This window comes from Pygoscelis adeliae, unplaced genomic scaffold (assembly GCF_000699105.1).
Source record: "Pygoscelis adeliae isolate BGI_AS28 unplaced genomic scaffold, ASM69910v1 Scaffold222, whole genome shotgun sequence".
In the NCBI taxonomy this organism is placed as follows: Eukaryota; Metazoa; Chordata; class Aves; order Sphenisciformes; family Spheniscidae; genus Pygoscelis; species Pygoscelis adeliae.
In genome coordinates, this window is record NW_008824309.1 from 3,313,648 (window position 1) to 3,328,647 (window position 15,000).

A 15,000-nucleotide genomic window follows, 5' to 3' on the forward strand; every position below is an offset into this window, starting at 1 on the left:
CCGCCGCCGCCGCCGCCGCTTCCACGGAGGGTGGGTGAGAAGTTGCAACGCGGTCGGACGGCGCTGGATTACCAGTTTCCAGCGCCAGCTGTGTAGCTTCGCTAAGAATGTAAAGAAATATCAGAAGATAATGCAGCATTGCTATTTTTTACCCTATAATTAAAGTTCTGACGGCGTTTCTATTATAGAACCTTATTCGCAAGGGTTCGTAACTCAGAGGCAAAATTTTCCTTCACGACGAAGCCTCGCTGAGCAGACCGAATCATTTAAAAAGTATTTCAGTTAAATAAGGTTAGCCCATTAGAGGGTAAAATTCTCAAGGACTTTCATGAAGGTGCTCATTTGTAGCCGCAAATAAAGAATTGCAAAGTCCCCCAAATCACGGATATATAAGAAGGAAAGTATTTTTTTTTTTTTTGCAAAATCAAGGATTCATGGAAAGGTTTTAATATAATTCTAGGAAATTATTCCCATGAAAACAATTTGTTTGAAAGAAAATGCCCTCCAGTCCTTTCCACACAAACTAGTCTTGGGCTAGTACATGAGAACGAAACTTAAAAGTGACTATGAGCAGAAATGAGACTGACTAATTCATTTCAACTGTCCTTACTGGAATAAAAAACAAAGAGTAAACAGCTCGAACGGGGAAAGGTGAATTTAATTTTCAAGGCCCTTTAACTTTTAATAATCTGAGGAACAATATGGGAGGTACATTCTACCCTCCCAGTTATCCTGACATAAATTCATTCAAGATTTATATTGGTGTAATAGAGAAGCAGAATTCGCTCCATGATTTCTAATGAACTGCTGGCTCAGTCTTTAAAAATGCAATTAGAAAAACCTAGCCTCCTAATTCAGAACAGCTTTGAGCTAAGTCAGAGGTCTCGATGCTGCAAACACGGATGGAAGCCAGTCTGTACCACGGCTCCTCGCGGTGCCTGCAGCACGACCAGAGCGGGGCTAGGAATGCTGGAAATGGTTTGCTACAAAATTCCCTAGTTATTTTAGGCTTTTCTTTTCTATTATACGGGAAAAGGCAGTTCTCATGTGGAATAAACCTGTGTTTCCTGTGATCTCAAATACTAAGACAAAAGGATTGTAGGATGAGGTGCCTGGCCTGTTACTGGTGCAGGAGGCAAGGAGCTGTCTGGTCGGAGCGCTGCCCGGTGAGACTGGCAGGAGTCGGGAAAACCCATTCGGCTTTAACTCTGCACCGAAACTTGTGTCAAAGCGCTTGCAGTTGCCGTGTCAATGCAGGTGAAACATCAATAAATATTAAAGTAAGTCAAGGGCTAATTCTGTCATTCTACTCATAAGATTAGGTGTCTGCATTCACCGCTTACTCATGTGTGTAGGAACAACGGGACCCAGATCCCAATTTGTCTCTCTGACCTTTTGAAGCGAAGGCTTTAAATGAAGCAGCGCGGAGCGGCTGTCTCGTTTGATCTTCAGAAACTGCGAGGCAAAACTCCTCAGGTTGTTTCGGTCTACAGCGGGCTGGTGGGGGGAAGACTGCCTCGGGGGAAATGCCGCCTCCGACTACCTGGAAGTCCTACCTCACCCTCTTGACTGAGGACCTCGAAACAGGCCAGGGTGGCCCCCGAGATGAGGCCAACCTGAAGGTCCTAGGAGACGCGGTAAGGACATTTTCATCCTTGCTCTAAAGCAGCTGTGTAACTTCGCTAAGAATGTAAAGAAATATCAGAAGATAATGCAGCATTGCTATTTATGACCCTGCAATTAAAGTTCTCACAGTGTTTCTATTATAAAATGTTGTTTGCCAAGGGTTCGTAACTCGGAGGGAAACCTTTCCAGTAAGATGAAGCCTCGCTTAATAGACTGAGCTGGGCATGGTTAAAGTATCAGTGATCAATAAGTAAACCAAAACAGAGCATCACCTCGCCAAAGGAGCTGGGTGGGACCTCCTTCGGTCGCGGGCCTGATCAGGGTGTGCACTGAGGACAGCAGGAGTCTTCAACTCGAAACCACAGAGCTTTGGTGTATCGAGGCTGTTCACTACAAGCCCTAAGAGCAACGTTACAGCATCTCCTTTTTCCCTTGTATTGGTTTGCAGAATGACTCACTGTGAAACTTGAACCGATTCGCTTTAATTGTACCATGCCTCAGTTTCCCCATCAGTAAAGGCAAAAAAAAATTTGCTCGTCAGTGCAAGGTGTGATAACATCAGTGAACATTTACGATACACTCCGATAAGAAGTGCAAGGTAGTCCTGTTACTTGGCTCTACCAAGTACGACTACCGCACCTACGCACGCTGTCTTGAGAAGACCACTTCTACTCAACCACATGAAATGCTTAGACCCAAGCTGGGCTTTGGTTGAGCAGAAATGAGGAGGGACCAGCACAAAAGACGGATGGTTACTGCACAATTACAACTCTGCAGTGCTAGGAAAATATCTGAACACTTACCATTGGACCTTCCTTGGGTTTTTTGATGGCTTCATGGAGTAATTTTAAAGAGAGGTACCGCACGCTCTCTCTCACACTGAAAAAGGACAGTTCAGCATCTTGACGGCGTCAGAAGGCACGAGGGCACGTGTGCGGAGGGGGACCAGCCCGCGCCTGTCACCTACTGGGGACGGTGCTCGGGCAAAGGAAAGATGCCGATGTCTGCTGCCGGGTGACAGCCTGCCGGGACGGGGAGAGGAGCTACCCTGCCCGATAGGAGGGAAGCTGAAACCATAGCTGTCCGCAAAGAGAGGTCTTACCAGGCTTCACACTGTAACGCCTTACCGAGAGTCCTCTTCTTGCTTCTTCCCAGAGCGGAGTTGAAAATCTTGGAATTGTCATAACGTTTTATTATCACTTGCAAAACAGATTCTACTTCATCAGATAAAGACACAATTGCATTCATTGACTCTGACACAAGGATATGCATAGTGATAAACATACAGATAGATGTACACACTTACACATGAATGAGATATGCTAATTAAAAATTGCAGTGGGCACTTTATTAAAAATTTATTGTACAATCTACATCTTCAAAACATTTTACATCAACAAATATAGCAGCTTGACTGCTGGAATCATAAGTGATTTATCTTTAAAAGACGGTATTTGTAACTGGATGCAAAGATTCTTGATGAACTGCTGTTACATTTAAACTACTGGTTTTTATTGGAAGTATTTTGACCGTTATCTGTTTGTTCTCCATCCTTGAGAGAAATAAAACAAGTGTCTCAGCTTTCATTTTATCGGATAGATGGCACCACGTAGCATATTTCCCATGCTAGTTTGAATTACAGCTGTTCATCTTTCAGCTTTCTTTAAGATTAATTAAATGCAAATGTAACTCCGCGAATCATGGGATTACCTGCCAGACCCCTTATTAATACCTTCACTTAAAAACCCCTGTGCCAGAGAGTCATTAATTTGCAAAAAAAAAAAAAAAAAAAAGAAAAGTGCTAAAGCAGCCCTTTGCCTCCAAACAACCCAGAGATGGCTGCCCAATTAGTCCGGCAGCGTTCGGATCCTCCTTTCAGGCCCTGTGGCCCTTTGAGGACACAATAAGGCTCCAATGATAACCTGGCAACCTAGGTAGAAACTCAGCCAAGTGTGAGCGTTTGAAGCTGCAGCTTGGCTGCCATCGTGTCGGCGAAAAGAAAGAATTCAGGCACCATGTCATCCAGTACAAAGGATAAAAACAGATTCAACCGGAAATTCAATGTGGCACCACATATGGGATACATGAGTGCGGTTATACAACAGGCCACATATTTTTTTTGAACAGTCTCCTGCATGTGATGCCGAGGACATGTGTAACCATCATAACGTCTCTAAGAATCTGTATTTAATTTGAGCTGGGGTGGTGGCAGGGATTGGAGATCTGAAGCCGCCACAGGTTTGTGGCAGATGGCTCTGTGTCAGCTATGACAAGCAGCCAGGCTCGGCTTCCTCTGCAGATTTTCTTTTCTCTCTGATCAGGTAAATATGGGCACACTCTGGAAACTTCCACAATTCTGCCTGAGGCTGCAAGTTTGTGACTTAGCCCCATCTGTCACAAATCTTCCCTCGGTTCTGCTGCGAGCAGAGACCTGAATTTACCGCCGAGCGCTGCCCAAGAAAACCCAGCCGTCTCGCCCTACGAGGAAGCAGAAGAGAAAAGCGCACGGAGTCGCGTTAGATGACGGGACACGAAAGGGACGTCTCTCGCAGGGGAAGGAGCGCGGCTCTGTGCCGAAACGCTCTGCAACGCCCGGGATTTCAGGAGCGGTGGAAGGGAGTTGGTCGGAGAACGCTTACGCGGCATTATTTGGAAACGGGGTGAATTCAGCGGGTTTTTTTTAAGACGGGTAAGCTGGTCGGCAGAGCCAGGTTATTTGCTCCTGGCTGAGCACCATCAAATGTCCATCTGCTCTACTGGCAGTCTCGGCGGACACACCAAGGGCTGAACCCCCGCGGGGACTGACCTGCCCCTCTCACCCTCAGACATGGCAGAACCAAGAACTGGCAGGAGTGAGGGAGTAATTCCCCTGCTTGACCATCATCGGTCTGGCTTCTGGGCCTTGTTTTAGCGTAACCTTGGAGAGAATAAACTCAACTCCCTTTATTTTTTGGTGGGTGATGAACCTGCAAAGGTCTGGGCATTATTTTTTTCAAGGAATCGTGATTCAGTCAACAGTTCCTAAATATGCAGAGAAAAAAATCATCGAGAGAAGCAAAGTTTTCACATAAAGCAAGATCTCCCCATGAAGAACAGGCAACATAATAAGATGTCAGTAGCAGTACAATATTCTTCATGATATAATCAACTTTTTTGTTTCTTGTGTCCCAAGATCAGAGCTGAAGTAATTAATATCTACTCTGCCAGCATTAGACTTCAGAGTTAACCTTTAGGATTTAATAAGGACTGTTCACCCATTCAGACCTGCTTTTCAGGACAGTTGGAATTCAGGCAGACAGTACTGATGTGGCGTACATTTTATGCACTTTTTTAAAAATTACCCTAACAAAATTAAGAATTAGAGACTATTATTCAGCACAAAAACTGAACTTTGGCAGGCAAGACAGCAGAGTGATTTACAGAGCTGACTTGTATCGGGTCAGCTTTACTCTGTGACCTCTGTAAGTGAGTACTGGGGAAGAATCAAGGTGGAAAGCAGCTTGTAGTAGTTACTTTTGGAGCTCAACTTTTAAACTCCCAGCACCTTTGGAAACCACCATCAAAAGACAGCATTGGTTCACACGAATTGGGCGCACTGTGAGGCCCGAGTCAGAGCTATATACTACTCCTCACTAGAGTAGCAGTACTTCCCTCAACAAACCGGTCTGTTCTGAAGTTTCGTATATCAGCCTTTTAAAACTCATTTCATTCTTTCTGCCTTTAAACAAAAAAACATCAAATGTTGGACGCGAATCTGTTCAGAACACACTGAACAACTACAGCAGTAGGAAAACAGTTTCAGGCTTTCTTTCTCAAGGTAATTTGAATATACGTTACTGGGAAAAAAAACAAGTTTTCATGCTTTTTGCAACTTTTCTTTCAAAGGCCATCATATTTCCTTTGACCCATTTCTCCATCTACCATTTTGCAGCGGCTGTGCTTCACCTGCCAGTTTTCGTTTACTTTCTAAAACTAAACTGGAAGCTGTCTAATACCGTTATAATAAAAAGTTCAGAATCCTGGTGTTTATGCTGAAAGATGCACACACAACTGCTTTCTTAATGAATGCTTTCTTCCTGCTCTACAAGTGCAGCCAGCTGCTACGAGCTATAGACCAGTTTTCAGAAAGCTGAAATCTCCTGGATGTGTACCTCAGAGAGCCAAGAGCAAGACAAGCCCTGGGAGAAGTTGAGATGCAGGACATATAGGTATATACGTGTATATGCATACTTATATATCTATCTACATATGTATGGCTGGATCCCAGAATGACCTAGCAGGCAACTTCAACAGCCTACCGGCTAGCTCATTTCTTCCACAGTGAGGATCTGCATTAGCTAGCAGATCTCACTCTACCACAGCTGCTTCCAGACCCACATGCTGCTTGAAGACCTAACGTTGACCCAAAATGCTTAAATTGTGTCCCACAGTCCAGCAGATCTTCCCACCTGTGCAAACCTCCTAAGCTAGCTGGATTTCACCTGTATCAGCCATACGTATGGGAATGAAAAATGTCAAGACTTCAGTCTAACCTGGATACGGCCCTGCGCGACTTAATCCAACGTTGAAGTTGGGTCCTACTTCAAAGCTGGCCCTGCTTTGAGCAGAGGCTGACCAGATGACCGCCAGAGGTCCCTACCTCAATTACTCTATGATTCTATGTTCTAAATAAGTAACCAAAGTTTTCTTTCACGTAAGAAATCCTTATGTTATATACATTTTACTTAGGAACCCGTGCCTAAGCACTGACAGGGAGATGGGAGAGCATGGACACGGCATGCTGCACTCCAGAGTTCCCAGGCTGCTATAACCTTCCCATACAGGCTCTGAGAAGCAGATCTCTGAAACCACCTTCAATTATGCTCACTGGAAAGCAAGCATCTCAAGAGGCAAATACAAGTTTCCCACCCGTGCTTCCAACCTCCTTCTGACCTGCACCTAATGCTAACCAGGTAGAAGCACAAATTCGACACAATGCCTTCTTTTTTCTCTGCAAACACGCTCTGCTGGAAACATGCATACTACTTGCACATCCTGTAGAGCTCTAAATTAACTTTACCAGCTCAGGACAAAAGATCTGGAGAACACTGTAAGCAAACATCTGCTCAATATACATTCACTGTTAAAAAGTAAACAGTATGTTTGGCTCCATAAGGAACAGGTTGAAAATTATCAGAGTACAACACATCGTATAAACTGATGGCATGGCCTAGAATACTCTGTAGAGTAATGATCACACCAGCACAAAAACAGCTCTCGAGCATCAAGATGGTTTGAATGATGGGAGATAAGAATATAAACACAGAATAACATTCACGAAGAGAGACTGAGAAGACTGGGATACTATAAGAGTTTGACAAATGGTTATAAAGTAATGAATGGTATAGAAAAGATGGATGGGGAGCTTCTGCTTCCAGGCAATCAACTCCAGAACAAGAAGACCCTCAATGCAACGGAAGGTGCGGAAACCCTGAGCCGCTGGAGGAAACGCTTTTAATGCCGTCTGTGAACACGTGATGACCTGCTTTGCTATAGGGGGACGTGAAAGACAAGAACAGGGGTTTCCAAGGGCCTGAATGTCAAAGAGAGAACTATTACGTACAGCCTCACAATACTTAATACTAGAAGATTATGAAAGATGGTAAAACCTCCAAGTCTGGGGTTAAGACCAATCCCTAACTCTCAAAGACAAAGAGAAGACCTTCAATACCCTATTTCTACCTGTGCCAGCCATCTCCCAGACATCTGATGCTCACCGCTGTCAAAAACATGGTATTAAACACATGGCGTGCTGATCCACAGTGGCAGTTAGCATCCCTACGGAAAAACAAATTTCTCGTGGAGTGTTGCTGGGGAGTGGGTGAGGGTAAGGGCAGAGACATGGTCCCTGGCTCTTACATGGCCTGTACGAGAACTCTGAACGACTGCTGCTCCTCGCAGCAGGGCTGAGTGGCTGATGGGACATCTGGCATGAGGCTCCCCCACACCCTCACGTGTCCAGCGCCCCGTATCCGTGAGAATGCCTCCTGCTGCCTTCCTAGCCGTGCCTAAATATTAAAGCTGGACCAGGAGCGGTTTTCTCTTCTGTATGTTTCCCTGACATACCAAAGATACTGCTTTATCTCAAATCAGAGCAAAAAGAGAAGGAAAAAAGAAAAAAAAGAAAGTTTTGTTAGAACTGCCCTATGCAGCCAAATCCCGAGACTGGAAACAATTCAGATGTCTACGGTCTAACTGGGATCTTAATTTGATTTTACAGCAGTTTAATCCCTTTGAATTCAGCAGACTTCCTTCTACAGTGGCGCAAGAAAGAAAAAAATCACGCCATGTGCTTTTCATAGGCAGGTGAGCTTCTGTAGTGTGATGGAAATGAGAAGATGAATGTCAGAAAGTGGGCCAAATTCTTTTCTCCGTTAAACAAGCATGAGTGAGAGTAGGATTTTTCTGTAGGAACTGAAGCTGACAGCATGTCAACCAGCACTCATTCAGCTGGGAGGGCTGGGAGAGATTATTTAAAGTTGTCAGCTCCTTCCATGCCTGGCTTTTGGCAACTCTTCTTGTCCCTTTCCACTGTATACTCTTTATACATGCTGTATTAAATTAAGAAACTGAAGTGAGGGAACTGAAAGGTAAACTTAAAGAAAATAGTGCAGAAACAAATGCTTTGCCCTATTTATTTTTTTTTTTTATTTTAAATCTACTAGATCGGGAGCTTGCAAACACTGACAGGTCTGATGGTGTACTCCAACTGAAACCGATGCCCTGTCGTTGTTACTTGCTTCATTCTGGCACTTACTTCGGCAACCACTAACACCCAGAACCAGAGAGCAACGTTTGATTCCATAAAACTGGAACAGAACAAATAATTGACAACAAATGAGGTTTGCTTTCCACTCATCTCAATCTTCTGTTAATAACTGGTGGAAGGCAATGTCGAAATGCAAATGAGCCAGCCTTGGGTGCTGTGAGAATACGCAGGGTAAGTAATACATCATTTGGAAAGGTTTTCATAGGTGCTTACGTTATGGACGTTTTTAAAAGTCTGCCAGCATGAACCTGCTCCGTCGAGTTAAGCTCTTGCAGTTTAATGTCTTGGTCTGTGCGTTTCCACAGGGATATTCACCGTGTCCGGCTCCCTAACCTGACTGCCCCCCTGCCTTTCATCTCCCTTTTGCCCCTAACTTTGTCAACACAAGCACTGAGGACAACTGAAGGAATAAACTGCCTGTTTAATTAGACCGCTGTCTAATTATTACGGATGTCCTTAGTAATAAAAACCCAACAATATGTAAAAGGATAAGCCAAGGTACTGCTGATGATGATTACTTCCCAATCTATGAAGCAGAATCCCCAACCAGTGAAGAAAAGCCCTATTTGCTTTTAAAGCATTTTTTACTTTCAAGACTTCACAGCTACTTTACGAACTTCAGGCAGGGAGCACGTCAGGAAGGCTCCTGAAAGAAAAACAGCTAGTTAGTATGCACTACTGTGCTAGGGGTGCCTTTTCTACCCCACTATAGTATATGTAATATTATACCTATCTGAAAAAAAAATGAAAATACCGTGGAAGTGCTGCGTACCCTTCACGATTTCACTCTTTTCAGCTTCCTAAAAAGCAGCATCGTTCCAACTATAATTATATTAACAGCACACCTCTAAGTTAGCTTTTTTCTAGGAGGTTTTGCGGACAGTTTCATTGCGAAAGGACGGCTTGGCATATGTGGGCGTAGGTACAAAGGGACAACTCTAACAGTATTCTCCGAGCTGATCCAAAGCCTATTAAAGACAACAGGTGCTCACAGGTTCCGGATTAGGCTCTGCTTCACTCATTTTAAAACGATCCCCCATTCAGCTCAGTTGCTACCTGTTGCAGACAGTCGGCCCGAACGCTCAGAAGATGTGAGCTGGGGCTGCACCGTTAACAGCGCCCGTGTATGAGGGGTAGGATAAACACCTTCAGCTTCTGCCTGCAAATCTTCCCAAGGGATTTTTTTGATAAAAGAAAATTAGCGTTTTGCTTATGGGGCCCGTGCACACATTTTAAACCCGTACTATTTTGTATCAGTATTTGCTCTACCGTTGTTTCCCTTTTTAGTGCGCCTTGGCTCTGTTTAGGAGCTGGGGATCCACACGTAGAGAGAAGATCCACATGAGCGCAACTATTAGCTGAACTTGAAGCATTGGGAAGTGTCAAGGTAAACGTTTAAGGACTGGTTTCCCTTTGAAGCCACCATGTATAACTATACGATACTATTGACTCTAAGAAGAAATGCTGAACACTGGAAGTGTTCAGTCAGCATTTTAAACTATTATGAGCTACCTTCTGAACCATTGCCAAGTTAATAGACAATGAAAGATAATGAGCTTGAAATTGGGTGTTAAATTGCATTTTTGGTTCTCTCCTTTTTTCTTGAAGTTTAACTGTTTCCTGCAGAAACAACGTCCTCTTTGATGTACCATTATGTAAACGTCTATTTTTAGGTCACAAAAAAAGTCAGGCGTGGGCTAAACCCTCGCTCCTCCTGCTGCACGTGTGCGTGAAGGGGTAGAGAGGCAGACAGCGCAGAGCGAGACCCAACACTTTCTGGTCCCCAGAGGGAGGAAGGTGGAGCGATGAGGTTAGGTCTGCCGGCGGCACGAGCCTCCAAATTAAGGAGGAGATTACTCGACTTGCTCATTAACAGCGTGCCCGGACGGCGACAGCCAGGGAACGCTAAAAAGACCACATTTGTATTGCACAGGTAACACGAGGAGTATTTCTATGCGCTCCCCAAGCCTGTAAGGACTTTCAGCTGAATTCAGGTTTTTTACAACCTGAAACACCTTTGCCGTGCAGGGGTAATGCGTATCCAACCTGCCCACGGCATAGCCAGGACTGTAAGAGCCATAAATCGCTGTAGGTTTACGTATCAGCATGCAGAAAAGAGCAGTTATTTTTCTAAAAGCAGCATCGTGTAATAATAGCTCTTCACTGGAATAATACAAAATTCAGTGCTTCATCTACAGTCGCGTAATTAAAAAAAAAAAAAAAAATTGTGACTCCTAGCAGTATAAATACAGCTCTTAAAAATGTGAGAGTCGGTCTAGCATCGAACACTCGATCAAAACTTGAATGGAGGGTCTGCCACTGAAACTGTACTATCTCTGCATAAATAACTGCAAAGAATAGGACATGATAAATAACAGTAAATCATGCTTCTGATAAACTTTTTTTTGTGTTCGACATACCTTAAAAAGCAAAGAGTTAAAATAATCATAATTATCAAAATAATTCAAATAATTCCAAAAGGCAGAGAGATCTTACCTGATACCGGTCACCTGCATTTTTTGAGGACTGAAGATTAAATTAGGATAGGAAGGTAGGCTTATCCTCATTAGTATAATTGTAGGATCTTTCCTTTATTTTCCTTTTAAACTAATGAGTTGCATTAATCCAGGTTCATTTTTATAAGCCTCTTGGGTCCAAATGTAAAGGACAGTCATTTTAGAAAACAATAAATTAAAAAAAAGCATGTAGCATGCATTAAGTGCACGTATTTCATAAGACCTAGGTTAATACAACTGGCATCTAGTTTAATTAATCCTTGTTAGTGTAACGACTAATATCCCTCCCTAGCATGTTTCCTTTAAACATTAGTATGTTAATTAAATGTTGTTTTTTTTAAGGGGTTTTTTCCTTTGTACTTCAATATGGCATTTTATCATGTAAAACTATTCTGAACAACTACCTTATAGAGATGTTTCCTTACAATATCTGGTCTCTTGCAGAAATTCTGAAGCCTTTTAAAAAGCTGTTCAGGTGTAGAATACAGATATTCAGCTGCAGGAAAAACAGATACATTTTTAATGAAACAAAAACCTCAAAGCACACACTCGATATTAGTCACTTTACTAATTAAAAATGCATATTGCTCTGTGCCGCCTCGTGTTTTACATTATTTAAGCATGATTTTATAAGGTTACCTCAGCTCACAAGGATGTTTAATGCTAAATAAGACTGTGTAGTTGTGCTGTTTAGACATCTCCTTTGGGTGATTAAAATACATTATTCTAATGTAACACAATGCATATGTGATACATTTAGTGATGAGATTTTTCAAAGAACTGGTACTACATTAGTGTGTGTCCTGTACCGCAGTTGCATACTATTAAGTATTAAATTGTTTAAATAATTTGGTGTGATTTTCAGGCCTCGGGTTTTTTTTTCTGTGTATCAAAAAAATCTGCAAACCATTGCAGCATCACTGACCTTTCAACAAAAATCTATCATTACGGGTTGTGTATGCTAACAATGAAGAATGCTATTTCAAAACTTGCTTTTGTGTTATCTTAAAAGAACAGATGGCAAATATAAACTTCGTCTAATGTATTAAAACACATAAAATTTTCCTTAACACTAACATGTTGGCTTGCCAAATAAACAATTGCTTTTGCTCAAGTTTATTCTCAAACTTTATATTTTAGCATGAATCACGTTATTACGTTTCAGCAAAAAGAACGCGCAGCAAAGCAGCTACCTGGAAATATCTCTGGGTACACCAAGGCTTTGGGACACAGCGGGTAACAGCCGCAATGTACAGCTTCGACCCTGAAGATCAGAAATAATAAACACACAAAAATAGACGTTAGCGAGCCAGAAACTTCTTTTGGTGCAAGAGCACTGAGGTTGACTACATATAGCAGGAGTGAAACATTTTTTCCTTCGGCAGCATAATCCTTCTAAATGCCAAAGTTGCTCTTTTTAAAGAAAATTTTATTGATCATATGAATTACATAGAACAGAACAGCGAGCATATGTTTTGTTCGCTGAATAAATCAAAGCGCAGCTCTGCATTTTTTTGTTTTTTAAATACTGTTTAACACATTTTATAATCAGCAGACAGACACATGTAACAACATGGTGAAGTATGGACGGCTTTTCTTAATAATGCTGCAGAAAAACAAGGGCATACGTGCGCACGTTTGGATATACGTGCACGCATACACAGATGCACACCATCACCAGTACCTGGCAGAACAGATATTCTCCTTCGGCTTTAAGACTCCAAAGGTTACAGTTAAATATAGCCTAGGAACAACTTGCAGCATGCTTCGGGCTGCGATATTTTAGCTTATGCACACGCTTCAGATAATTTCCTTTATTTTTCGGGACATAAACTGTTGTATTTTTTAATAACTACTGCGGAGATTCCTTTGCCAAAGTGTGCGATGCTTTGTACTTGTGTCTTTTCAAGGAACAATTCACATCTCTCTTGTAACATCAAACCGAAATATTTTACAATTGCGACACGGTGGCGCAAAGTTTTCTAGTAGCGAAGCTAAAGAAAAGCTATCCTCTTCGCGTTTGCATTTTAATAACTGAACGGGTTAAGGCATCGAGTTTTCAGGTTGGGGGTTTTTTTTTGCATAATTACCATTGATCTGACATAACGTCCCTCCAAAGATACAACTGTAATTTCTGTTGGCCAGAAATTACACAGTGAAATTCAAAACACTTCTTAAAATATGTTTATTTTATGAGAGTCTTTGAATTTTCTCCAACATGTTGACCATACGAGAGCTTTATTTTTAACTTCAGTTTCCCTCAGTCCCCAGAAAAAAATATCTGAAGTCTTGTCAACGTTCACCTTTTCTATTTTCAGTGACAATCCAAAAGGCTGTCGCTACCTTCATGTGCATATCGGGTTTGGTACTTTATTACAGGCACCCAGAAGGAACTCTGTTTCCTTTAGAGCTACTCAGTTTTAAACAGGGAAAAAATATAAAATAAAGACTAACATATTCAGCTTTCATGCTGGAAAACTATGCATATCCACAAAACCCAAAGACACACATTTCTCTGCAAATGCTTTTGCTAAGCAATGATTGCTAGTTTTTTTCCCTAAACTTTTAAAATTTGTAATTTATGGTTTTTTTTTCAATAACATATGCACTTCAGATTGCATTTTAAACATTAACAACAATTTCAAAGTGTACATCGTCTAGCACTATATTTTTTACCAAAGGGAAATGTTTCTGATGTGTGATTTAATTGATGATTTCAGTTCTTAAATATTGTGTCATATGTCAAAGCAAATAGATTTTTAAAGTTTTCTTTAATCTAGGAGAAAAAAAAAAAAGAGTGAAACTGTGGACATTTCAGTAATAGCTCAGATCACTAAGTTATGTTAAAATATTTGCTTTTTAATCGTATCGTCTGCATGGAAAAAAAAAAAAAAAAGAACAGCTCCCTAAAACAAAACTGCAGGCCAAGATGCAATCTGAGTCATCATTTGAGTATGCAATTTCCCCTTATGAAAAACCTCTATCAGGATCATGAATTAGTAAAATCCGAATTTAATGCCTCTGTAGTTTGCCGGATAAAAGTTAAAATTTGGAATTCTTTCATTTGCAAATGATCTTATTTGCATACTCATTTTCTACCTTTCCGCACCACCGTTTACATGCATTTTCTGACAGGTCCTCACTACCGTGCTGTAAGCCGTGTTATAGCCCGTACACCTCCCAGGTGCCAAGACCTAGGGATCAAACCAGACTGGGCAGAGCATCCCCAGCCCGCAGACACGGGCTTTAGTCGGCAGACGGAGAGGGAAGCTTTGCAACCTCCACGCGTTTCTGTCCTTTTCCAGAAAAGTATAATATCATAACAATAGTACAATTATTCTTCATTTCAATCCTTAAGCACTACTAGTTAAATAATAAATAGAGTTCCGATTGATCTATTGTTAAAATGGCTAGTAAATGACCTTTTTATTCCAATTAACAAATCATCTGCTAAATCTATGAATCTTAATATTCAGATCTATTCACTTCAATTCATACAATTTATCTGCAAATAGTTGTTGGGCTTTTGATTCTAAATATAATTAGCTGATAATTTTGCTTGGCTGAATTACTTTTCTGGAGGGCCTGCTAAGGCTCTCAGTCGCATTATCTAGCAATAATGAATCTGATAGGTGAAATTTTTTACTGTAATGAGGATGAGACACAGTTGTGACACCTGAGTCTAGTAATAACAGAAGACTGCTAATTATCGACAGCACTTTTTTGTGTGATGCACAGAGAAAAAAAAATCCCTCATTATTAAAAAATAAAAAGTTACAATTATAAGTGACACCGGAGGAGAGTAAATAAAATGGAGTGATTAAAACACTGCTGCTTTAAGGGTGTTTTTAATTAAGTGGAAATGCTAATGTTGTCATACTTAGCAGATGGGATTAAAATTAGTTATTGTAAGTAACTCATATTTTATGTTATGGTTTCCACAGCATGTCTACAAGATCTAAGAAAGTGATACATTCCATAAGACATTTAAAAAATGAAATTCTCATAGTCTTTACAGCTCATAATAATGAACATCATGAAAAAAACTAT

At 41.4% G+C, this 15,000-nt stretch overlaps 1 protein-coding gene across 1 annotated transcript in view; it reads right to left on the reverse strand.

Moving 5' to 3' along the window:
• Positions 1 to 2,805: 2,805 nt before the first annotated feature.
• GTDC1 (glycosyltransferase-like domain containing 1) overlaps positions 2,806 to 15,000 on the reverse strand; it is a 181,254-nt gene continuing 169,059 nt past the window's right edge. Inside the window, exons 8-10 of the mRNA XM_009319023.1 lie at positions 12,144 to 12,214; positions 11,355 to 11,446; positions 2,806 to 4,104 (exon numbers count right to left, since the gene is read on the reverse strand). Of these exons, the coding sequence (XP_009317298.1) occupies positions 4,021 to 4,104; positions 11,355 to 11,446; positions 12,144 to 12,214 (247 nt within the window). The 3' untranslated portion in view covers positions 2,806 to 4,020. The remainder of the gene's footprint in view (positions 4,105 to 11,354; positions 11,447 to 12,143; positions 12,215 to 15,000) is intronic.